Source organism: Mesitornis unicolor, unplaced genomic scaffold, assembly GCF_000695765.1.
Source record: "Mesitornis unicolor isolate BGI_N332 unplaced genomic scaffold, ASM69576v1 scaffold37746, whole genome shotgun sequence".
NCBI classification, from domain to species: domain Eukaryota; kingdom Metazoa; phylum Chordata; class Aves; order Mesitornithiformes; family Mesitornithidae; genus Mesitornis; species Mesitornis unicolor.
The window spans coordinates 8,377-35,757 of NW_010192347.1; the positions used below are offsets into that span (position 1 = coordinate 8,377).

Here is a 27,381-nt window from a genome sequence, read left to right on the forward strand (position 1 = left end):
AACAGGATATTGTGATGGCTGTATCTCCTGGATGGAGAGCACTGCAGCACTGCTTCAGTTCGATGTATATGTATGCATTTATCACTACTGTCTTCATATCTATCACTATGTAAATTTGTAAAGCGACACCTAAAGAGGTGAGGAATGCACTAACCTAGACTTCAACACACAGAAAAATGAAACACCTTTGGCTCTACAGAACATCACCGTTTGGCTGCTGCACTTCTGGCCTCATCCACCCAAATAAACTTTATCCTCCCTACACAGGAAACAACACGCCTCTATCTCCAAAAGGGTGATTTGGATGAAATGGGAAGATCTTTGGCTATGCCCCTCCCTCTCCATTGAGAATAAAGCATTCAAGTCAATACTCATCTGTCCTAACCTAACCCTTTGTGGAGCTGGTGAGTAACAGGTGTACTCCAAACAAATCAGACAGATGAGGCACTCTCACAATAGGCTCAGTGGCTTCTCCGTTTAATTTTTGTATCACAGTCAAAATTGAGGTAGCAGTTACACTCCTAGACTATGGAAGTTATAGGGCAAAAATACATGCAGCAAAATAATTCAGACCCTGGCTGCTGGAGTATTTTCTAAATTGCTTTTCATATTGAGAATTAACTGCCATCAGTCTTGTTTCAAGCACTTAAAGGTGTTTTTCTGCATCTTGCACATTCTAATCTTCACTTACCTTTCAGATTAGTCTCAAGATAGCATCTCACTGGTATCTTGTGAAGCACCAAGTCAAGCTCTCACTATTACAAGTAAGCTGAGGTCATTATCTCTTTTTATTGACGCAGTGGTTACACTGAGCCAGTATTACATTACAATCTCAGGCCAGTTGTCTCAGCATTCTTTACTATAATACCTGAGGGTAATTCTGTAATAAACAGCAGAAGTCAAGTTCACTTTACATCCTTCTTGGATTTGTGATTCAAGGAAGGTGAAATGCGTATTAAGACACTACATGTTCATGATCACAGAGAGCTGCTTTGTTAATAGACATTTTCAATGACTAAATCTGTGGATATTCTCATCTCTGTTATCAAGCAGCTATGATCTATTAGCTAAGTAGCACTACTCTACAGGGTAGACTTGACAGACTAGTAAACTGCTAGCCAGTTTTGCCTGCAGAAAACTCTGAAGTAGTTTCTCACCTCCACAAATCAAACCATTTGATCGATCGCAGTTGAAGTTATCACATTCACAATATTTGCCAGAATACACTTCATTGGTGTTTTCCCTTTTCTTGCATACACATTGTCCACAAATGCATTCTCCATTGTTACTGCATATTTCTGTACTGTTCTCTCTCCTGCAGTAAGCGTCCATATCCTCACTATTTACTTCATCTGTACTACATTCACATAGTCTTCCAATACGTCCTTCGTTACATCTGCAAGGCAAAAACACATCTGAAAATATAAACTTAATTAAAAGTCATACAATAAAAAGACTGCAAAAATAGCACAAAGAACAGGAGTAAAAGTGACCATAATCTCCAGGGATACTTCCAGCCAACACCTACATAGCCATTCTTGAAGCCGCTGGAACAAACTGGACTAAGTTGCTCCTATGCTGACTACTCGTTCCAGGTGAGAAACTATGCGTCACCACCTCTAATTGCCACATAACCACTATTAATCCCTCTCTCATGTGACAGAACAATAATTACTTTAAGTGACAGTGACTGTTCACTGTAGCTGCTGTCATCTTTCAAATGAAAAGATTTCCCACGAACAGCAATTAGGCAGGAGAGCAGATGATCTTCAGAGCTGCTGAGCCAAGATCTTTGGGGGATCAGCACTTCTCCTTATCAAGGTTAAAGTATTGATGAACAGGTGGAGGTTGTTCTCATTCCCAGCAGTGACTGATGAATGCTGTGGGGCATCAGACACAATGCTTCCATCAGGAAACCACTACTGTTGCAAAAGCAAAAGGCCGCTCTTACCTACAGGTTATGTGGGTAAACCCGAAACCATGGGGACACCAGTGACAGCAATACCAAGTTTAATAAGTCTTTCTATGCAAAGACGGGAAAAATCTGCTTTATTTAAAGGGAACATAAAAAACTGACTGCAAAATGGAGCAATGTATCCAGCATTTACGGCCTGAAGTGGTTTATTCCTCAGCTTGCAGAATACCAAGCAGTTAGAGCCATTCCTCACGCTTTCAAACACTCCCACCAACAAATTCACCAGGCAGATGTTGGTCTGTTCTACGCCAAAAGTCCTCCAAGACTGAACTCAGTATCTTTTGCTTTACTTTTAATAATAGTCACATATTAAACCATGAGGAATGTTGTTTCAGTTACAGTCCGCTGAGCAGGAACCAATATTGATTTCTAAAGTCCTGGATCTTGTTTTCCTAGACAAGTACTTCAATCCATTCTGCTCTTACCATTCTCAACTCAAGTGCTACCAAGAAGAAAATTTTTTCCTTTTTGCTGACTTATGAAGTTGATCTTCAACCAGTCTCCACTGAAATACTGAGATTTTGCTCTGCTTTCATTGTGTGTAAAGCCAAAAAATCCAGTGTAATTTTACTTAAATTTCAAATGTGTAATAAGGAATACACATCTAATCTAATCCCTGTGATGGGCAATAATGGACATTTCAAGAGCACATGTATGCAAAAAAAAGTTATATATAGTCTGAAAGATTTACAGATGTATACAATTAGAAGAAACACTGTAACAAGACCTCAGCAGGTTCAAAATAAACAAGGAGAAATGATTACAGATGTCATCCAAAATAAATGGTTGGTTTTTTTATGATTACTTTCCCTTTCCCCGCTATGAAACAATTGGTGCCAGTCTGGACAGAAGTTCCTACCAAAATACTAGGAAGCCTTTGAATTTCTCAAAATCAGCAGACCTCACATTAGAGGGATATAATTATAATTAATTAATAATATTAATTATAATTAATAAATTAATAGATTCATCCCATTCACTTTGTTCCATAAAACCATAAATTTGCCATATTACATGGACCTCAAACGTAAATAAACAGAAAAAGCAATAAGACTTATATCATTTAAAGGATTGACTCAAGGCCAAATAAGAATTCTGACTTGTAAATAGTGCCAGTCTAATGATCAATACTATGAATTCCAGCATACGGATTATTTGCAGAGATAAGACAGAATATCAAAATATCCTAAAATAAATAGGTCTGTAACAGTAATTCTTGTCCTTTCACTAAAAACAAAAAAAAGTAAAACCAAATAAAGCCTAATTAAGGAAACAAAGGTCTTGCTCATCTTTCTCTTTTGCAGAAGTAAATAAAATTATCTATTTATTTACCTGCATGCACCACATTCAAATGTTCCATTTCCATCATGGCAGGCTGGACTATTTGGTTCTCCTGTACTTTGGCACTGACATTCACAGACGAACTGGAGATTAATTTCCACTTCTTCAGTGAATCCCAGTGGTTTAATTTTAATTGTTTCATTTTGTCCTTTCTTTGGACATTCATTAGCTGTTACATTAATCTCAAATCTAACCTGGAAAGAAAAATAAACAGAGTGCCACATTAGCAAAAGGAGTTTTGTCTGTTAAAAAAAGAGTGCCAGGCATTTTAAATGAATGTTATATTTGAGTAGCAGCACATATAGTGTAAGTTACCTCATCTCCGATTGAGATGTTCGAACATTTTCTTCCATCTTCTTGTGTGTCATTCACTCCATTCTTGCAGAAAGACTTATAACTGATAGTGACTCCTTTTGGCAGCTTACTGTTTTCCAGGATAACCTCTGAAGAAAGGGACTAAAATAACAGTTTTAGCTAACTTTGGATTGAGTTGCTTAAGCGCTTTGCTGAAAAAAAGACATTACACAACCAGTCACAGTCTGAGCACCAATCCCATGGACACATTGGAATTACGTAAATTCCAACATGTCAAGTAACACCAGCACGGGGCTGCCTGAGACCCCTTCTCACGGCTGAACCCGGTCATACAGGGTTAGGGCAGGTTTCCACAGACATTTGAGGCACCCGTTTGCCCTGTGTACTCTATGGGGCTCATTTGCACAACACAGCCATGGAGAAAATATTTTTGGGCCAAATCCAAGAGCCCTTGAGATTGATGTAGACATTTTCTTTGGGGTCAAGAGGTTGCAAAATGGCCCTTTTCCTCTTCCATGTAGAAGGAAGGTAAAGAACTGAAGGCGCTGCAGAAACAGTGATTGATTGCTGTGTTGTGCGGTTTTTTGTGTGTTTTTTTTGTTTTGTTTTGGGTTTTTTTAAGGGAAAAACAGAGCTGGTAGCTAGAAAGACACTCTTAAAATACAATTACAAAGGAAATGCCACCTAAACTCTTATTGCCATAGTGCCTATATGCCTAATGTTGTTTTACTGCAATGGCAATTTACTTACAGTTTAGTATATTAAATTCCTAGTTTATAGGAAAAGACATCCACCTTGGAGTATCTGTCTAAAAAACTTGTAAGAGCTTAGAAGTAAGAAAATTAATACAACCCAATTAAAATCTGAACTTACATTGTATGCATCAATGATCAGCTGAATCACGTTGCTGGAGTTTGAAGACAATGTTCCCACCGCTGATTTTGGTATCAGATTTTTCAATTCCTTTTAATATTTACAAAGTAAGAGGAAAGTTACAGCCTTATCCACAAACAAAGTATAGTTTGTGCTATAAATATCTGTATGGTGATAGAACGCTTTAGTAGATTAGCCAGTCAAGATCAAGTACTTCCAAAAACAAGGCTAAAGTGTTGCCAGTGATCTTCATGATTTTTGAGGTTATACACAGCACTAGCAATATAAACAAATATCTGGCCTTTTCTTCTCCTCTGCATTAAATTTGGTAATAGAATACTATGACATTCTCTTGTACAAGGTGGCCACATACAGTATTGTCTTCAAGATCTTAAAGAAGCACCACACTTCTAAAGGCAGATAAAAGATGATTTCCAAGAAAAAGAAAAACCCTTACAATTTGAATAGAGGCAAAAAGAAAAAAAAAAGAAAAATACCTTGCTAGGTTACAATGAGGAAAAATATGCATCTCCTTTACACAGTCATTTCCTATTTCACAATCACATCTAGCAGCTTAGTTATTTTAAACATCAGGAATATAAATAGACCACAAAGGACAAAATATGCTCTTTCATAACTGTGTCTCTTGATTCAGTGTCCACACCCCCTTCAGCTATTTTGCTGTAAAAATGTTCATAAAAAGTAGCACTGCAAATATGTTCTCTACTCCCTCCTACCTATAAAGAGGGGTAAGGAGGAGGGGCACTTTCTCCTTGGAAATTACACATGTGCTCAGTGAACGAGTGAAAAAGGCTTAACAGCAAAAACACGAATAGCAAAATATTACTTCCATGATCATATCCACACTTATTTTAAGTTCAAATCAAGTGATTTTAATGACTTCAGAGCAAATCTGAGTCAGTCAGTATTTGAGGGGAAAAAAAAGTACAGAAAACAGAAAAATGTGTTATTTATCTTTACCTTATAAACTGCTTGAAACTCTTCAGTGACAGCAAAGATTGTCTGAATATTGTTCTCACTGAGCTTCTGTACAAGGTGAGCAATAGAGGGGTAGTCCTGTAAAAATCAAGCATAAAATGCAATTCAAATTTGGGACCAATGCTAGAAAACAATCAATCAGAAAGATTGACACCATGAATACGAATTACCTTTAGAAACAAGACCTAAGACTTCTAACAAGCCAGCTTAGGTTACAGCTCTAAAGGAAAATAACCCCTGCAAACAAACATGCACTGAGAAGATTCCATATATGCCCCATGAAGATCAGTGTCTTTTAGAAGGGACTACAACAACAATCCTACTCCATAATTTAAATTCACCAAGTTAAATGCCTAGTCTCAATGTTCTCAGAAAATTACCCGCAGTAGTTTTTCATGTGACTTATCCCAGTGAAAATGACTACCTATTGCATCGCTTCATAACAAAGATCAAAAAACACCAAATTAATTTTAGGTTTTCACTGAAGAATACTCACTTAACTTTAGGAATGAACACACACACAAACTTTGTAACACTTATTGTGTTTACCCCCTCCACTATGTTTTTCTTCTCACCTTTTGATCTACCTATCAATAAACCATGAATGCCATGTTGTTAAGCATACTTTCACCATAAACTTTGAACAGTAAAGTTTAAAAAAACCTGACAATAGAAAGGTTAAAAACCAGCAACATGCATCTCAGTGAGAAAGTTGCTATTTCTTGAAATTTTCTAATCAAGACTGGATTAATTACACATTTGCTTTAGTTAAGCTAAATTCACTTGATGTAATAGAGGTACAAAAGCCTGAAACTGTATCAGATGACCTAATGAGGTTTTTTGAGCTAAAAGTATCACAAAATATTAATTTCCTTAGAAGATTATGCGAAGACTTACGTAATAGTGGCTCATTGTGTACATATTATTTTCCAGATGACATTTCCCATCATTTGGTAAAACGATTCCACCAAGTTTACCATCTCCTGCAAAGTGAAATCCAGCATCCGTGGAAAACACTAATAGTCTTGTAACATTTCTCCAGCCAATTTGTTCCTTGGGAAACAAACAAATGGATTTTTGGTATTTTGCAGCAATGGGGACCAACACTTGAGAGAGAAATGCATGAAAAAACAGACAGTCTTGGGAGAAACCAAGCAGAAACTGAACCACCCAGCGTAGTGCTTGCCCAGGGGACTGTTCTGTTTCACCATCCCACTGCATCCTGGCCCACAGCTGCAGGGCCTCGTCCTGCAACCTGCCCTTTCCTATTTGTTTTTTAAATTCCTCCAGAGTCGAAGCTCTAGTTAATTCAAGGGGAAAAGGCCATATAAAAAGGTCACGTAAGTCATAAAAGGTTACCAGTTATCACAAAAAATAAAAGATAACAAAAAAGCCCAGAAGGCTTATGATTAACACTGTACTTCTGAAATAAGACTCCAGCTTGTTTCAGAAAGTCCTGACTCCATTGATCAACAGCATAAGAATATGGTAACAAAGCAGTAAACTTGGATATCACTTTTTTGGGAGTCCATGTTGTACAGGTACAAAGAATGGTCTGTCTGACTTGAAAGCATCCAAGAATGCCGTGATCTAGACCAGTTCTTTAAAAATAAAGAAGAATCAGGTTTCCACCTTCTCTCTGAGTAGAAGTCACAATTCAAACTATTCTGAAACAGCAACTATAAGCAGCACATAAAGGTCTGAGATAGTTTGAGAATAGTTGCTTGCTCAGAATTTCATACACTTTTGAGCAGAATTTTGACTCTTAGAGCAGACTTTCAAAACTTTGTATTTGGAACGCATCTATCTGCTGTGAACGTGACCTCCAAGCAGCACTTCCACATTTTCTGGTTTGATTCACTCACTGGAGCTCTCTACAAAAGGCAAATGCACGTGTATCTGCTTAATCTACCTTGCCTTGCTAGCACAAGGTGACATGTTCAAACGTCAGCCCCCACAAAACACTAAGGCTGTATTCAAACAATTTCATCTAATGATGCAGTAAAGAGAACTACTACACTTACCCCACAAACTGCAACCTGCATTATTGCATCAAATCCACCTTCAGGAGAATCTAAATTCCCAGAAATGTGCTGTTTTCCTACAAGTTCATTGAATTTATTTCCTTCACTGGTGAGGCTGAGCACGTTTTTATAGCTAAATGGACTTGTGCAGTTCTGGTCTCCTGTACAGGGATTTCTGAGTTTGGCTGGTGTTGTACTTATATATGGCATCACAGTTTTCTCCACAAAAGAGCCAAAGCCTAAGACAGAACAGTAAAAATCCTGTAAGTTGAAGAACGCGAGTCTCTTATTTACATCGTGACACAATAGAATGCAAACGCCTTAAAGCTGAGCAGATGGCAGAAGCAGCTCTCACACTTGTTTATGTCCCACTTTCTCCATCCACACCAAGTGCTCTTATGTTTCTCAACGTGTTCCATGTATTAGAATATCTGCCATAACACTGATAATTTAAAAAGAAATGACTTCTCATATGTAATCATGTGAAAAACATCAGGAAGGAAACTTGATTTTTTTATTTTAAGAATAGGCAAATCTTTCTTACCAATTCGAAAGTCTGAAGTTATTTTTTCCATTTCTAACATCAGAGCTGTTCCGAGACTTTTCACATTCTCTAAATCATCTTTCATAGAATAGGAGAGGTCCATAAGATAATAAAGGTCAATGGGGTAGTCTTCAGCTCTCTTAAATTTTAATGAAATTGTTTGTGGTTCCCCTGTTTCAGACATTAAACGACAAATAGAAAGCATTAAAAATTCCTCAACTGCACCGGAAAGAAAAATGCCTTTTTAAGGAAAGTCTTTGAAATACTGATGGAGATTTTGAACTACAGATGGGTGATATTTTTTTCTCCTGTTAATTGAAATGCTTAACATGAAATTGTGATGATAAAAATGTCAATAAGTATTTCTTTCAAATGTCCAACTTTGTATTTCCAAGGTATTTTATCTCCCCATAGAAATTACTAGCCAAAAAATCAAGCCTCTCTTAATTGCTGCAATTTCAAACCTTCATACTTGGAATAATTTTAACAAGGTCACTGTAATATCTAATAGCACACATTTTCAGTATCTATTTGTATCCAAGATGACTCAAAAAAATCTCAGGGTTTAGTTTAAAAAACACACATTGTTTAAATAGGTTTACACAAGAAAAATCAGTCCTGGATGAAATACTTCAAGTTACTTTGCATCAAATAAAGTCTGAGAGCACAGAAATGTCAGTGAGGCAATGGCAAGTTACAGTTTGTTGCAATTGTAAGCCCAGACCCTGCGTTTTGCTGACAGAAGCGTGTAATCTCACTGTGATGTTGAAAGGCGCTGCAGAAGAATTATACCATCAAACCCCCCACCTCCCTGGAAAAATGAAAAGTATTATTTTGCCTATTATACATTAAATAAGAAATGGAATTAGAAGGGTTCTTTTCCCCCCACCCTCCTCAGTTACTGAAGTTAAATGATAACACTGCTGCTGCTAAGTCTACTTAAAAAATAACAAACATTTGCTTAATATGAGCAAAATTAGCAAACCGGGGAAACCATTAGATGGGCAAAGTGAATAGCATATGTAGTTATGGAGCATGGTTTTCCAAAATAAAAACAAAAAACCCAAAAGCAAACCCACAAAAAACACAAACCACCAAAACCAACACCTAGAAGTTTTAGACTTTTCCTTAGCTACCATTTAGAAGAGCCCGCACAGAAAGTGAGTATCCCCTTCTGCAAGCACAGTCCCTCATCAGAGCTTACAACCAGGAGAAATGCTTATAAACAGAGCAATAACCTTTTGGGTAATTCAGTTCTCACATGGCCCACATCCCTCATATGTTCTGCTGAAGAAACGTCTGCGTTGGAGGGACAATAATTTGGTTTGAAGCTAAAAGGGTCACATTTGAAATAAATGGAGATGATACCAAAATTGTAAGATAACTCCTTTCCTCTCCTCTAAGTTTCTTTAGATCATCTTGCATTTATTAGGGCAATCACCACCAAGCGGCTGACTCCGAGAACAGACTCTAGTTCCAGGTAAATAAATACAAGGTGCCTCTTGAAGGCACCTGCAGTGCCTAGGAACTCTCCTCAAGGACAATCTCCACTATGCTCAAGTACTGTGTGAGCTACCAGCCCTCTTCCCTCTGCCCCCTCATTTGAATGAAATAAAGCTCTCTTCAGGGGTGGAAATGGCACACAAATACTTTGCTCTCATTACTGCAGTCCTGTGTCCCTATCTTCAGCCTTTGGAAAGTATTTCACATAGCAATCAAAAAAACTTTGCTGCATAACTACAAAATCACGCAGTTCAGAAATGCAGACTTTTGGCAACAGCAGCTCAGCTCTTCAAGGAAAAGGAAATGCACTCATAACTTCTCTTCAGCTTTTGCACACTCCTCTACTTTCATTCTAAGATGGCACACTGTGGAAAATTGACTACAAAAGACTAAGACCAAAACAATTTTACCTTTCTGATATATGTATCAATCCATGCTGTATTTCATTTCTCATAAGTTCTATTGGGAACAAGTGATAATATCTACAATTTCACTTAAAAGAAAATCAAAGAGTATTTGGAGTATCTAAACATCTGGGGCTAACCTGAGTGGCTCTGCTATCATTCAGATTATCTGCACAGGAGCAGTTTCTGCAACAAAATGGTTACACATTCAAAACAAGAAATGCAGATGTGGTGGTGACAGAAAAATCCTCCCAAGATGAGAATGAAACTGTCCTTACCGACTCTTAGCTTCAGTACTAATTTTTGTGGCTGGATCTGTGTAATGGCCTCTGGTTTCAGCTTCTCTGCAGCACCGATCTTACGATTTGTTACTTCTCTGTCTTCAAGCACCTGTGTGCTACCTCTGGGGTTTTCTATATCTTCTGCGGGACAGCCTTTACTCTTCAGTGCTGCCAAGTCATCACATCGGGCAGACGTTGGTTCTCCTTCTTGCAAAAAATCCTAGAAAACACAGGCAAAAGAGCATCAAGTTTACAGCTACCAGCAATTTGTTGTACTTTGCCCATAATAAAACCTTTCACCTTTACACTTTTTTAAGGTTCAGTAATAAACCACAGCGTCCTGAAATACACTGAATTTTACTAAATACATCAGTGACTACTGTTCAGTGTAGGAGCTCACACCTACTTAGACTTACCTGTGTATAAGATATAAGCAATATGAAAAGAAAAAATGCCCAATGTCACCCCCGACAGAAGCAGGACATCCTCGTAAACCTGCTGCTCTAAAGCGACAGCAGGTGGAAAAAGCTCTCATCTTCACATAGATGGCAATAATGTGACCCTATTGTACAGGCCACTTGGCAACCACCCTCCCTTTTAACGTTGTGGGTTTGTTCTTTTTTTTTTTTTTGAAAGGCTTTAATTAAAGATTATGTAAGCGTACCCTGGCACTCCGCAACAAAATAACTGCAATACGCTGACAGAGCAGGGGAAAGACAGACAACAACTCTTTTATTTTGGGAAAATTCAATCCAAAAGTAAGATCCATAAGCAAAACCAATATGTAACTTTGTTCTGAACAACAAGTTGCCATTACTTCAAACCTAAAAAAGCCTCTAGCCTGAAACAGGAATAAATAGGGCTTCTAATTGAGAAACTTGCCAATTCTGATCTCCCCATCCCCCAGATACATATAAATAAATCAATCAATCTTAAAGCTTGTCAGTTCTTGCTGACTAGGACCCACAACAAACCTGACAGCTCAAGGCCAAATTTTAAAGTTAGTCAGATTAATTAAATATTTAAAGTTTATAGGCTGATTTTAGGGACAGAAAGTAACGTATATTTATTTCCATATAGTACCTATCTTCTAGCAAGAAACAGGAAAATTTCCTTCTTTTCATTAACAAACAGAAGAGGAGCTGTAGAAAACATTTTCTTCTGTTTCTAACCTGAAGATGACACTTCAGCACACGCTGGTTAAGTCCCACAGTTTCTTACATTTTGCATTTCCTGAATTTATTTTTTAATTAAAGCAAGCACTCTTTTATGTTTGTTACTGAAACAAACAACCCATCCACACAAACCATTATCCTACCGCTCAAGCATACAGACAGCAGAAAACTAAAATCTGAACATCTTTCTTTTATAAATGAAAACCTTCAATCTCTTTTCCTACTCCTCCTAGGTCTGTCTAAAATTACCTCCTACTCTAATATCACTGGAAGAAGGCTTAAGAACATAATTAAACATATCCATACAGATGTCATGCTGGAATGATTTAAAATAGCTATAGACAGCCTGTAGGGTTTGTATACAGATCTATAAAAGTAGAAGTAAACACATTGTGAAAAGCAATTCTACTCAAACCAGGACATCAGGAAAAATCACAGTATCTGAATATACAAATAAAAGATACATTTCTATATATTTAAAGGATTTACTAACATTTGAAACCAAGGGGGGGGAAAAACCCAAACTATAAAAGGAATTTTGCAACACTTACTGTTTTTTTACACCACCCACAGTTTGGTCCTGCTTGTATACATTCACCACATGATTTTGCATTAGCTTTTATGCAGTCACTTCCACCTAGCAAAGAACAGAAATCACTTCATTTATAAAAAGGTGCTACCAACAATAGAATTTTACTTTGTCTCATTCTAACAATGATATATTAATCTACAAAATAACTGCTAAATAAATATATAGATGAGTAATATCAAACTACTGCAATGAAATCAAGCGACTTACCTTGCTGAGCAAATCCATTCCATATGAAGCAACAGAGGACGCCAGCCCATGTGAACAATTTTAAATTAATCTGAAATACATAAACAGAAGGCCAAATTGTATGATTTATTGTAATGAATAGGAAAAAGAGACAAGGAACATGGAGCAGATGCAAATCAAGTATCTTAGTGGTGCCAGCTGGGCAGTTTTGCTCTGACACAACCATGTCTGTGGTTTCAACTGTATTTAGGAGACATCACAGTAGGTTCTTAAATTATTTTTAAATACTCTTATGTGAGGTAAACCAGCAAGCTATGAGAAATTTGGAAACGCTGTTTAGTCGGCGGGGGAAGAAACTAAACCGATCTATTACCATCCTATTAAAAAATTATGCTTTAAATATTATCAGAGAGAGACATCTAAAAGATACCACAGAAATACAAGTCGGAAATGCAGCTTCCCTATTCAAGTCCCTGTTTTAAGATAAATGCTAAGGCCCTTATCAAAATATTTTCCTCAGAATCTTCAAAGGGCATTTTGTAGCTAACTTCGCACCTTATACTCCAAACTAGAAATTTCCTCTCACAATACGTAACATAAAACATCCTTGATATCAACTCGGCCCCTTTTTTGCTTCTTTAGACAGAGAATTAACGGGTACCATTCTTACTAAAGAAAAAACTCTACCCTTTGTTCAGTGCTATACAACTTAATGAAAGCCTGGCAGAAAAAATAGATCCATACAAACTAGATAATCGATAGGTTTTACGAGACAAGACTCGAATGCTTATAAACCACAACTTTGAGTTACTGACTTGTCATTTTCCCTCATTAGTAGTGAGACTTCACGTAGTACTCCACATTCCCAAAACAGATTTCAAATAGAGCATTTTTTCCTAAATTTTCTTCTACTCCAGTAGCACACTGACGGCCAGGGTCAGTTGTCGCATTTTTGAAATTTTGAAACTATTTTAAATTCTGTTTCCGTTTCATTCATTATAAGAATTCTGAGAACTTGGACCCTGGCTGCCCGTTTCCTTGGTCATCCTAAAATGTTATTGCTAATTAAAGCCTTTCCAGTCATCCTGGAAACATCAATATTCTTAATACCTTTTTGTTCTAAAATAATATCTTGCAATGTAGCCAAGGAAAAGTGAATTTGGCAGAGACTTTTAAAACGAGCCTGTCATTTTCCAGAAGATGTACTATTATTCCTATAAATTAGCAGCAAAGTGAGCAACGCTTAAATTAGCACCACAGCTGAGCGTTGGTTTTCCCACCCTGATTTATGGTCGGTCATTTGTAATTGTTACCTCATACCAGCCAGACCTAAAGGAGATGGGAAAGCTGCTCTGAAATCTGGTGGAGAAGGTTTCAAACAGAAGCCAACCCTTTGCTAACAAATTGTATCCAACAACAGTATTAGATGGTTCATATTTTTCTGACAAATCATTCTGGCCCACTCTTCAGTGGATGCTGTAGCTGGGGGAGGAGTTTAGACATAGGAGAATTAGGGGAATTCGCCGTGGAATGGCTTTGCTCAATGTTGTGCATACGCATATAAGAAATTACTGATAAAAAAGGAAAAAATGAACTGTGAATTATACTTAACTTTTGATCATCACTCATTGCACATATTTAAATCTGATTTTTCCCTCTACCCATTGCTACAGAGGTGATCAGTCCTTCAACTGCAAAAAACTCTTTCATGAACCCTTTTTTAAGTCCCCTCTATAAGCAATCACCTAAATCAAACCTATGCAACCACGAGCCTTGGTCAGAGGGGAACCGTGACCCAACAACTGCGAGTAGGGGGAAGACAGACCAAGGCACTAAATCCAGGTTAGAGAAAGAGGGCAGTTACATGCTGTAGGAGCACACCTATCGAAATAGGAGGCTGGAGGGAAAACCTTACTCAACTTCCAGGTTCCTTCTCTTCTGGTTTTATGGTGGGTACCTTCTGTGTTTAACAAGCCTTAGTTCCCACCAATGAAGGACTATTTTGTTACTCTAAAAGTACTGCTTTAAGTGCAGCCCAGAACAGGGTGGGCTTTTCCGTAAGAAAAAAACCTCAACTGCTGGCAACAGTTTAGCACTGTCTTTTCTGTTAGCCAAAAGGAGAAAATTATAAACAGTTCACCTTTTTAGGGCAGACCAGCAGCAGATGCACAGCAAGCCTGTGCAGACTGTATAAATAAGTCAGCAAAGAGGTGACACAGTGCTAAAACTATGACTAAGGCCGTTTGGAAGAGCAATGTTCCTGTGGAAATGCATCCGCGTGATGAATGTCTATCTGGGCACAGGCTCCCATAAAGTTAACAAGGAAAACGTCCTCTTCCATATATGGCTAAGCCAATGCCCCTCCGAAAGCGAGCGCCAGCCCTCTGACACACACTCGCTCACTTCCTTTACCCCCGCTGCTTAATAGCTTTTCCATCTGCTGAGCTTCAGAATAAGTCGGGTCAAGATTTGCTAATTTGGGTTCAGTTCTGGTTGTTCTTTAATGCAGACAGCGATGCACACCCTCAGCTTCCAAACCTCCTCCTCACAACCGTGTCAAATACATCCTCCTGCAAGCCTCTGTTTGTGCTGTGGGTTGCCCTGCTGCAGACTGCTCTATTAGGGGAATAAACCAAAACAAACAACGCCCAAGCACCCCAGACAGCCCGAGGAAGCCTCTGGAAACCATGGCTGGGGCTGGGACTGAACCCCGCGTCAGAGCTCAACCACAAATGACGAGAACAGAAAAGAACCCATTGTTACAAGAAATAAATGTGACTTTTTGCGCAACATTTACATATTTTCTATTATTCCTGCTTTCTCCTCTTTTTAATTAAATCCTTGAAAAATATCCCAGAATCCTTGAAAAAGTGATTCCCTCCTGGAAAAAAAGCAGCTCAAAGCTTACAAACGGTAAGCTTGCCAAGAACTGAAATATCTTCAACAACTATATCACCAGTTGGATCATTTTTAAAAGGCTGCAAATGGTATGCTGTTGGAAAACTGATTTTAAAATTATTTCTGCACATTTCTGAACCATATTCCATTTCTGTTAAATATTTTAAGAAGAAAAACATGGACATAACCTCGAATGTTTGGACTTCTTGCTTTCCAAGGTTTTGTTGCTAACTGTCTCTACAAATAGTAATGCTTGAAGAGAATTTTTTCTTTATAAAACCAGCTTGGATGGAAGCTTCTGGAGCTTCTAATTTGAAATGAGAGATTCTGAGTGGAAACAGGAAAAAAGGAAAGATTATTTCTCCCTAGTGAGACTAACTTTGAATTTGCAAATCAAATATTTAGCACCTTTGCACTCTGCAAATCACCAAGATATTTAGAAATTAAGTTTACTACTCCATAGCACTAAAGCTTTTATTAGCTTTCAGAATTTATTTTAGAACAGCAATAGCATCTGTGCAGAAAATTAACGGGGTGAATGGGCTCCAGAGAAAAAGGGTAAGAGCTACAGAAACATTAATTCCTTTGAAATCCAGTATCACTGGCTACACTGCTCTCCTCCTGCCACTCTCCAGCTCAGCATTCACCCCTCCCGAGGCAGGCCATGGTTTATATCGATGTTAAGGTTAAGAGCAAGCCATTAGGCCACTGCAGCACTGCTCCACTCAGCCGAGCAGCCCCAGCATCCACCCAGCCAGCGCCAAGCCAAGGAAAACACCACGAGGCCTCTGCCCCTATTGCAGACTGCAGTCTGCCTTGCTGCAGAGCTTTCTATTGAAACACTGAACCACACTTCAGACCACGGAGGAAACATGTAAATATACAGAAAGAGTTGAGCTGTTATGCAGAAGCCACCTTTTTGAGGCAATAACCAGACAGCCTACTTATTCATATCCCCCACACACCACTCTAATTACCCTTGTAAACCTAGAAATGAATGAGCGACTCACACTTTTGGACTAGCGTTCGTGCTTCCTGCAGACTGACACCTCTGCATCAGCTGCGCCTTCATGGGTTTAAAACTCGATGCAAAAATGCTGTACGGAACTGATCCCTCCTAGAGCTGAGATCATGGTTACAGCCACTTCCATCTACAGCGAGGACGGAAAGTCACTGAAGAAAGCTGTCCCATCCTCCTGGTTGCTTATTCACCATCCTTAATTAACCTCCTGGATGATTACCTGACTGCTTTCCTTTCTGACCCAGTGCTACATTAGTGCAGCCACCAAGGAGAGAAGCACCGAAATGAGCAAAAGATATGGCTTGAAATAGCAATTCAACAAAGAAAGTGGCTGATTTCAGCTATCTGGGTACAAAAACGCTTATCCTGGCATGGCAGAGGTGGTGAGATGAGGATGGAGAAACAGAGAACTGGGGGAAGACAAAAAAAGCAATGGGTGCTGCTTCTCAGCCACAGCCCATGGCTGTTTGCTGGACTGCAGTGGTCACAGCCCCCACCCCTAGTCATCAGGGCTCTGGATATAAAAAGAGCAGGAAGAGACATGTTTCTAAAACAAGCAGAATTAAATGGTCTCTGGAGATGCCTGTTTCAGGACTTGATGGCTACCCTGCTAAAAAAGTTCCTTCCTCCCAATCTCCAGTAGGTTTACTGGCTTTAGCTGAGGGCCATGCTTTTCAGCGTGGATTTTATGGACTGGGAAGAAGAATCCCATTCACATTTCCAAAAAAAATGGGGGAAAAAAAAAAAGACACAGCAACTTTCTTAACTGGAGAAACAAAACAATCCTGGTGACACAGGACAGCAATCACACCGGCACTACAGACCTCCAGCCTCACACCTCTGTCAGCACTCCTCGTGGCCAGAACTCCTGCAACAGATATTCATTACAAACCCAAATTTGACTTGACATGCAACAGCTCTGAGCACATCTGCCTGTACAACAATTCACTGCAAAGCAGCAATTCACTGTAAAAGACAGAGGTTAAATGGCATCCTGCTGCTCTGTGAGAGAAGTACAGTCCTTGGAAAGGACAGATAGAGAAATTATAGTGTTTCACACCAAGGAGTTACTTTTGGTTAAAACTTCCAAGTTTGTGCTGTGGATTTTGCAATGACTCTTAAATAGGCAATTCTTCATTTGTGACCCTAACAGCTATCTTACCTAATGTTACTGTAACACTGAATTACAGGTGGGATACACTGCTTGCAGAGCAAATTTCAGGACCACCAGACCAAGAAATGATGTGATGCATTCCTCTTCGCGGAAGCAGAGATTTGGGGTGAACACTGATAGTTGAAAAGCAAGAAATTTTATTCAAAGAACAAAAACCTTAACTCACCCTGCAAACCTCTCTGTTCCCTGGATGCGGACCAGCCCTGTGATGGCCGCCCTTCACTCAGAGACCCAGCCCCAACTTGCACCCTCAGATGAGCGAGCGGAGCATCCCCACGCAGGGGAAGTGAACTTGATGGAAACGGTCCAGATGGACAATGGAAGTGCAGCTCCAAGAGCAGGACTTTGCAGCACCCCAATCCAAATTAAAATGCTATAAGACAGGTTGTTGAAGGCAGGCTACTACCCCACCAACTCATTGAGACCACTACGTTCTTTCTCCCTGTGGCAACTTCAGCAAGTTTTTAACTGCTTGCCGTAATACAGAAAGAATGGGACATTAACCCAGATTCATGTGCAAAATAAATTCTTTAGCACTGAAACTGCTTTTACACAATTAATTCATCATGTCAAGACTGCTTACTCAAATTGTGTCCTGAAAAAGCTTGAAGGCACAACCACTGCAGCTACCGTGATGCTACAGGATAAAAGAACCAGCAGTATTTCACATGGGACTTCATTTCTCTCTGTCAGTTATTATTTCATAAGTTAATGGAATAAAACAAGCATAGTCACCAAATACTTAAGATAAACACTTCCATAACCACTCTCTTTTAGTGGCATCGTATGTTAAAGTAATTTATAATAAGCCAGTCCAAACCTAAATTTTAACTAGAGAGAGTTAAACTCTACAGGAAACTAATTTTCCACTTAGGTTAGGGAGACCAGCTCCTCCAGTACAGTTATCTGAGGTTATCTGCCACAATTAGAGTATGTCACTGGTTAGTTATGAAGATCCCCCTGCAAGGCTGGGAGTCCAAAAAAGAGATGAGAATACACATTTCTGCATGCCAGAAGCACAGGGAAACGGATCACAATTCTGCATGGAAACTATTGTGATCCCTTCCTATGCTTAGCAAGCCAGAAAAACATACACAGTAACACACTGCTTTGCTAAGACTCTCAGTTATAGTGCATTACTACCCATAGTTCATTCATACTTACAGCTCTCAAAAAATCCTCAGGAGATCAAGTCACTTAAGATTCACCAAAAAGCACTGGATTCAATGGGAAAATCAATAAGCGTTGGGTTCTAAAACAGCTTTGTGGGTCCAAAACCACTCCTGAAAACCCAGCACAGGCACTCACACCACATCAGCTCTGAACACATGAAAATGGTCACGTGCAAGTACCAGCAGGCTGAGGCCACAGCTCATGAGAACAGATCTGGAAGGTTGTTCATGGTATCGGCTTGTGTCCCCAGAGTACGGGTGTTTGCTAGTTTACACAGGACATAGCTGCTTCCAGATAGAGCAGCGAACTTCACAAGCACTTGCACAGCTTGACAATATTATTCCTTTTATGTACAATTTATTGATATTTGTTGGTGGAGTTCACAAGAGCCTTCAACTTACAATTAGGTATTTTTCTGAAAAGTATTTTTTGATCTTGATTTGAATTACGGAGTGGAAACAAATCTGCCCAAGCTAGGTGTCTGGCTGCAGGGAGGGGCATGGAGATTTTTCGTGATAGAACACAGGTTTCCTCTATAATCAGAAAAAAAAAAAGAGGTACTGATTTCAGAACAACTGCAGATGATAAGGCTTTCCAATATTTGACATTTCTCTACCTTGAGAAAGACAAAATGTGCAAGAGCTAGTTGCGACTGTTTGTATGAGAGGGTGGTAATGGTTCTGAGATATTTTATAGTACTGAGGCATATGCAAGTAGTAAGATAACTGGGGTCCAGTCCCTTCTTGGTTCCAAAGGGTTTGAATCCACACTTCCTAGGAATCGTCCCTCAGCCTACAGGATATGCCAGTAAGAGCACCCTACACTGCTCTTATTAATCAAAAGCTGCTGTGCAACTAAGAATGAAAGGCTCAGAGACAGAAAACGAGCTGATACAGTTTTGACTCTTGTTTATCTACTGAAGCATTCAGATGGTGGGATACAACATAGACAGATTATACTATTTTATAGATATACATATATATATATATATGTATGTATGTATATATACACACACACACACACACTTTACAGCATATTGTCAATGGATAAAAGCAAAGAGGTCCTTGGGACCATGACTTGGAGAATGAACTTTATTTCTCTCTCGCCAAATGCCCTAACCTGTAGGAAAGTGAAAGGAAACAGATGTACGTTCACACTCAGGACACAGGAGAGAGCCTTGGCTGAACATCTCCTGTATCGTGCACGACTACTCTGACCAGTGCACACCGAGCTGAAACCCCTCTCTAATCACCAACCTGACCAATCTGAACTATAACTTCTTTAAGTCCATAGAGTGAATACTTATCCTCCAGCAAGCAACTAAAGGCAGCCAGGGAGCTTCTGGTAAGCAAGGAGAGACCTACTGAATGTACACTGCTACGGAACATAGCAAACCTATTTGGGCAGGATAGATTACATATCATGTTTTATTTCATGACACTGTATTTCATTAGCAAAATCCAGTAATAATTTCAATTATTGACAAACTCATGCAGCCAGCTGCAAACCTAAACAATACTAATCACAAGCAAAACCAAGTAAACTGTAAAGAATACCAAAGCAAACCCAATTTGTCTTTTCATAACATATTTCTATTTAAGAAGTCACACAAGTCTCTATTTCATGCCGAGAGACAGAAAGTTAAAGAATAAGAAAAGATGCTCAGGGACGACGTGAAGATGCTGCCACCGGCAAAGAGCCTTCACCTGTCAAGTCAGCAAACGCCAAGCACGACCTTGATCTCTTCCCTTTGTTGCTCTGCCTTTCGGAGAGCACTGCGGTGTGGGCAGGACTAATGTTGGTTATTCAGCACCACTTCTGAAGTAGAGATCTTTATTCAAATAGTATATATACACACTGCCATGCACAAGATTTGTAACTCATGAGTAGACCTCCTAGTACTACCAGAACACTGCCTGTCCCCAGCTTAGTCCTAATGTGGACAAAGAGACTATTTGGATAATGTGTCCTTGACCTGTTGAATCATAATTTGAGGTCATGATTTCACAGTTTAGGACTTGCTTTGGAGAGCAGCTTGATGCTTGAAAGGCAGCAGTAGTACTTAGACATAGCCCATGTGAACAAAATCTCTCTGTATGATCATCACGTACAGGAGACCATTTAAGAGCCAAGTGAGGTGTTCTTTCTCATGAGAATACCATCTGTTTTCCACATAGGTTTATTTAGTTATTTTTACCAGTTAATTACCCACAGATTACGATTTATAGGGTAAGCTCAGATCAAAACGTAATGTCCAACATTAAATTAGAAGAGAAATACAACTCTGCATACTCTCAAGCAAAGCAGGCAGAGGCCTGCAGCTACAATTAATTAAAACATCAGCAATATACTTTCACTGTTTATTACCTATGGTTTGTATCTAGTTTCAACTAAAGCATTTCCACCTTTTTCTCAAAAGCCAGTTTGTAACTTCTTGCAGCTCTACACTTCTCAAACCACTGTGCTTACTAAAACACAGAATACCAAAGCAGAGCACCCCACCACCACCCACCTGCATTCCTCTTTCACTAAGAAACCCCATGTCAGTGCATCGTGCCCACAGAAAGCTGGGATGAGGACAAGAACACTATGAGGCTCCTTCAATTTTAAGCAAAGACAAAAGAATAAAACCTATTTGTACACTGCCTATGCTAGCATGCAAGCACACCCCAAAGATAGCACCTCTCTAAGGGTAAACAGCTACCACAGCAAGCCCATGGGCACCGATTCTGTGGTTGAAACTCCTATTTTCTGTATCTACAGCACCTTGTATACACCTGCACCTTGAAAGCTCTCTCTTTAAGGATAAATATATAATGAGGAAATGTAAGTGTTAAGAACCAAAACATCATTATTTTTTGTTTTCCCCTTAAAACCTTCACAGTGAAAAATATCCGTTTTCCATATTCTTGCCAACAGTAGTTTCCTATAGCTCAAACCCATCACAGCCTTAATGACTCAAAGCACATAGTCTCCACAAATTTGTAAGAATTCTCACTGTACCCACTCTTGCTGTTATCAGTAGGCATTTTTTGTAACAAATATCTCAGGGTTTTCATTATTACAAGCACCTCCTCTACACAATTTTGATTAAAACAGAGAGAAAAACCTCTGTTGTTTCATCACTTTTCAAATGCTTTTAGACCTATAGGTCATTTTTGCTATAATAATTTTAATTTCTCCTCTTGCACAGATGTGACAGGAGAGAGTGTGAACTGAATATTTAGTTTGTTTGCATAGGTCTTGCTAGTCGACAAGACTTCTTGGCTAATTTCAGCATTTCCATCTCAGACATTACAATTAGGACCACCACATATCGACTTAAGCCATTCTAGTACAAAACATGGTGTCTGTTCCTTGTGGTAATATTAAATTCCCACACACACTGCAGCACTTACTACTCCCATGAAGAGGCTATTTAATTCTGTGCAACTCAAACCTCACATTCATCCACGCAGGGGGAAAAGTTTAGTTAAACATATAAATATAGCTCTTACACAGCTGACCATAACTGATGCTTCTGAGGCTGCACGGCCTTAGTAATATCCACGACTGTCACAAAGCCTGGCTGAACTTACTTCAATCCATGTTCTTGTTTTAAAGGAAAAGCACAGCAGAGGTATGTACATTTCTAAGTAAAAAGCTAGAGGATTTCAGTTAATACAGTGCCTTGCTCTTCTACTTCTTTATGAGAAACCAGCTGCAAAGTCTCGCTGGCTACAGCTGCAAGTACTGCAGGAAGGCAGAAGCTGGCACACCACAAAGGGCAAACTCAGCGGAAACTCCTCATTACATGGCAGCCTTCACCCACCAGCAGCTCTCATTAACGCCCAGGGTAGTTTCAGCAACCAAAACCGAGATGAAACCTAACTGCTGCTACAAGGAACAGCAGTGCTACAGCATCCCCACCTCCAAAAAAGCAACCTCTGCCCCTGCATTCCCACTCCTGGTCCCCCACCTGAGGCAGCTCTGCTTGCTGGGGTGGCAGAGCAATACTTAGAGTCACCCCTTTCCCCTCCACATCAAAACCCACTTTCTCTAAGTTTTAGCAACTGAGCCAAACCTCCAGATGGACAGGACTGCTGAGGAAACAGCTTCTATACAGGGGCCTGTGGCTGTCAGACTGATTGACTTCCAAAAATTACACCAGCTCTTTGAGCGTTGCTAAGCCAGCCTAAATCCAGGCTGTGTGGGTCCACCTTCCCTCTCTGCTGGCCTCGAGTGAATTGCTTACGAATGCTCTGTAACACAGCCAGCCGGCCTGGGGAACTCTTCTCATTTTATTTTTTTCCAATAGATTATTACAAAACATTAGTTGAGGATTTTGTTGTTCTTGGGGTCTTTTTTAATGAAAAAATTTAGAATCATAGAATCATTTGGTTGGAAAAGACCTTTAAGATCATCAAGTCCAACCATAACCTGTCCACCACTAAACCATGTCTCTAAGAACCTCATTTACTCACCCTTTAAATAACCATCCCTGGAGGTATGCAAAAGGCAGGCAGATGAGGTACTTAAAGACATGGTTTAGTACTGGGCAGGTTATGGTTGGACTCGATCTTAAAGGTCTCTTCCAACCAAATGATACTATGATACTAAAATTAAAAAAATATTTAAAAAATCAGGATTTGAATAGCAAGTTTATAAAGTAATGCTTATAGATAGTATTCAAGTACTTAATCACAAGTTGTTTTTTTTTTTTAAAGATTCACTATTCTAACACAATCTAGAATGAGACTTGTACTGCAACAACTCTCAACCTCAGCACACTTTCAATATTAGGTAAGTGGTCATGAAAATGAACATGCAGAAATAATAAAACTGGTCATCTCACAGAACTACATACAGTCTTATAAATCTGTAACTATGAGATTTTAAAATATATATATTTAATTAACTATATATTTAACTTTATGTTTGTATGCTACAAATATTTTGATATATTTATATAACTAATGATGATGATTAATCCAATGGCAGCGATACCTGCCTAGGTATCAGCCCACCATGAAAGAAACAGTGGACTTCATCCAGATTTTAATCCTGAAATTTGAGCACTTGCAAAAAGCTTACCAATCTCAGGAAAAAATTGACTTCAGTTTAAAGATATTTCAGTTAAAATATGTCTTTCTTTTTGTTTTGTTTAAACAACAGACCCACCGCAAAGTACTATGTAAAAATGCAGTCCTTGCCTGAACAAGCTGCCTGTTAATACACATCTGCAGAGCACAACATTAAGCCTGGAGTCCACAGGCTGCGTCTAACAGGACTGCAAAAGATAGTAAAATATGAGGTTTCCCAAAGTAGCCAAGCAAATCTACCAGTCTGCCACTACTGAACAGAGACAGCTCAACTTCTCCAGGCCCCAAAATGCTCCACTTTGCACCCTTCATCTGTCTGGTGCCAACTAGATGACACTTTCATCTCTCAAGTGAGGCAGTGGAACAAGCTGAGCAGTAACTCCTTGCTGAGTGATTTCTCACCTGATCTGGCAAGCCAAGATGGATTACTCAAGTCAGAAGAGCACTGAAGCACGCACGAGCAGATGCTGTGAAGTGCCACAGTAGTTTATGCCAACTTATCTCTGGACTACCGCAGCCCCACACTTCTCTCACTATGAGCTGTGCATTTTCCTGTTCCTCTCCTTGGTCTGAAGCTTGTCACTAGCAACGCATGTGGTCACTCAGCTGAAACAGCTGATCTAGCCAAAAATTAATTTTTTTCCAAGCTATTTTTCAACCACATCAGCTACTCCAATGCCTTACTTTACAGACTTGCGACTTCAACTGCTGATGCAAGAAGCATGGCAAGACTGCACAGCTACAAGCAGGAAATTGGTATAAATTGCTGCAGAGCCATGTTCCTATGAAAATAAAACATTTTTAGTTAAATTCATGGTTCAAAGGCCACTAGGACATTTCATGAAATATGAAATTCAGGTAAATTTGAAAACCACTTGTCCACTGCAGGGTTCCGAGTTAATCGCTAATGAGTGAGCTCTTTTTATTTTTAAACTCTGCAGAGACATACTATTAAAACTGCTTCCAGCTACAAGCAAACGTTAATCATATTAAATATTGACATTATTAATTTAGAAAGTGAAATTGTATTGTGAATTATGCACCAAAAAGAGCCAGTATCTGTGCAAGCACTCTCCAAATTGGTCAGTTGGTAGTGATAAATGTGCTGGCAGCAATCCTACACAACTTTAGCTTTAGCAAAACTATAGTAAGTTTTTCACTGAAACTGGCAATATCGCAATATGGCTATGAAACATGTCAGTCTAGCCTTTGAAAAGTTATGCAAATGACATCTGTAGTGGAAGGTTACACACATATAGAAAAGAAAATGTTTATCATTGTTTATCATTTTTATGATGCATTTTAAACAACCTACATTACGTTCTTCCAAAAAAGGAAATTTGCTGTTTCCTTTCTTATGCTCAAGTCCACACCCAGGAAAAATTACTCCGAAATTCTTGAACACTAATTTCTCACACAGATTTGTACTTGCATAGAAATGAAAAAAAAGCACCAAAAAATATTTGCCATTTTTGAACTGTACAGTAAAACCAAAGAAAAAATGTCACCTCTTGAAGAGCTACACTTACAGAAGTTTTGGAAATACACATAGGTTACACTAACCCACAACTGAAAGACAGATTTTTTTAAAATCTATTCCGACAAAAAAACAGCAAATTGACATTTCAGAAATGGTCAAGCCTTGTATTTTATGCAGATGGATTACAGTGCTCTTGTCAGCATGTCACTAATACAACCTTGCAAAACCACAGAAGGATCCTTGCAGAAGGTAATTCCTGACTTTATTCTATACACACCAAAATTAATTTCCTAATACACAAGAAAATAAGACATCAGCCTAATAAGAAAAAACCCCATCGAAAACACACTGGCAGCACAACCCTGCTTACCCTAGCCAATCCTGTGGCTGATGCCAGCAAAGATTTCCTCATTTCTCCCATTCATTATCAGAAGAGGGAACATTTCACTTGCTGATTGGACAAGCACAAAGTCTTCAGTCACTCCACTCTCAAAGATGCGGTAATAATACGAGAAGTCATTCTGATGCAAAATTTAATCCAATTTAATGATAACCAACTACTAAAATGTGCCATCTTTTGATCCCTGGGAGAGCGCTTTTTATTTAACATCAAAAAGATTACGTTCTTTCATATTTACCTCCACTTCAGAAATAGGCTTTCCTTTTAGCTGTACTCTTCACACAAAACCTTTTCACCTGAGGTCTGGAAAACCAGCCAGCTGAGGGTTTAGGCACAGTTTGCATGCTGCCCAATTTAATACTTAAGCAACTGAATCTGCAGAGGATGCTGGCCGAGCTACTGTAATGTCAGGGCCTTCAAATGACCACCTATGGTCCCCGATATGCTCTTGACACTCATGTTACCCCACAGCTCACTGGGAGAGCACCCTGTGATCTTCTGCTTTACAGCAGCACAAGCACAGCTCGCTCTTCGTGGGTCCCACCAGCCTACAAAGACACGGAGCAAAGGAGGAGCCACCAAACAGCTCCACCAGAGGCAGACACCATGCGCGGTGCCAATGCCCGAGGTCAGCATGGTGTTCAGACACACTACAATTCCCCCAGAGAAAATTAACAACCTCTAGAATAACAGGTTCTCCTCCTTTCCCCTTTGCAAAAGGTAACGGTCCCACACATCCTTATGGCAATACTTCAAGGTCTAGGTTATGCCAAACCAGACATCCTGGTCTCAGGTTTGTTTTGCAAAACCACGACCTCAGGGATGAAGCACAAGATACTACTTTTGACTCACAATATCACCATTTCCTAAGTGAAATACTGACTCTTTCTAAATTAATCTAATACAATTATTTTTCTTCTCTTTTAAATAACCACAAATCAGTCATCTTTGTGTGAGGGTAAGTTCAGTGTTTCAGTTCAGACCAATATATAATTATTGTTTTTCATTCTACCACAAAGGACGAGCAAAGAAGAAAGCTTTCACTTTTACCGTTCAGCTTCCACATCAAAAGTGCTTTTACTTGCACAGCTCTAAAGATAAAAAATTTGTTAATAGCCGTAACAGAAAATAAAATACATGTATACATACTACATACAAGTACTTACTACACAATAATTCATAGTTTAATACAATAAGAATCCATATAAAAATGGCTCTCTTTCCTGCTTACCCACCAGAACGTGCCAAGAGCAGAAGACAAAACTAATCTAAGTCAAAACTAGGACTAGGATAAGCATAAGTTGGGTAAAACACCAATCAGAAATAAACTGAAAATATTACGCTGATCTTTTGGGGAGAGCAAATACTGGCATTAAATACAATATATGTTGTAGCTTAAAAGCATTTTAAGAAGAATTTGCACTTAAACATGGTCTTACAAATTAGAAGTTTAGAGAAAACTACTATAAACAGAAAAGTAATGATTTGTTGGCAGTACATGAGAACTGCATTAATTTATCAAAGACACACAAGACATTTTTCTGTTGGACAAAGAAAAGAATTAAAAGGATGGTGAGAAAACACCAGTATCTTCTCAGCTCTTACTATCAATAACAAGGTTAAGATTTCAGTCTCAATGTTGTTACACAAAACTTACTCCTCTAATAAAAACCACAACAATACTAATGATATTTTGGTGCTGCCGTTGGAAAAGAAAGCAAGCACATGAAACTGCTTTTAGGACAGAAAGCATATTTCATAACCCTTTTTGCAGTTGACTGTAAAGAGAAATTGAGAAACACATGGACAAAAATATCACTCTAATATATTAAAGTCCCTTTACTCAGTGACACTCCGAAGAGGATTACAGGTTGTGCAGGAATCCTACTACCTTTCCCCAAAAAAACCCATTAATATTATAGTCTCATCAGGCTACTTTCCC

At 39.0% G+C, this 27,381-nt stretch overlaps 1 protein-coding gene across 1 annotated transcript in view; it reads right to left on the minus strand.

Moving 5' to 3' along the window:
• The window catches only part of ITGB1 (integrin, beta 1 (fibronectin receptor, beta polypeptide, antigen CD29 includes MDF2, MSK12)), a 34,819-nt gene that overhangs the window by 4,936 nt on the left and 2,502 nt on the right, over nucleotides 1-27,381 (minus strand). The window contains exons 2-12 of the mRNA XM_010187061.1: nucleotides 12,234-12,303; nucleotides 11,986-12,071; nucleotides 10,257-10,479; nucleotides 8,072-8,242; nucleotides 7,528-7,766; nucleotides 6,401-6,556; nucleotides 5,486-5,581; nucleotides 4,505-4,594; nucleotides 3,632-3,772; nucleotides 3,308-3,510; nucleotides 1,158-1,396 (exon numbers count right to left, since the gene is read on the minus strand). Of these exons, the coding sequence (XP_010185363.1) occupies nucleotides 1,158-1,396; nucleotides 3,308-3,510; nucleotides 3,632-3,772; nucleotides 4,505-4,594; nucleotides 5,486-5,581; nucleotides 6,401-6,556; nucleotides 7,528-7,766; nucleotides 8,072-8,242; nucleotides 10,257-10,479; nucleotides 11,986-12,071; nucleotides 12,234-12,303 (1,714 nt within the window). The remainder of the gene's footprint in view (nucleotides 1-1,157; nucleotides 1,397-3,307; nucleotides 3,511-3,631; nucleotides 3,773-4,504; nucleotides 4,595-5,485; nucleotides 5,582-6,400; nucleotides 6,557-7,527; nucleotides 7,767-8,071; nucleotides 8,243-10,256; nucleotides 10,480-11,985; nucleotides 12,072-12,233; nucleotides 12,304-27,381) is intronic.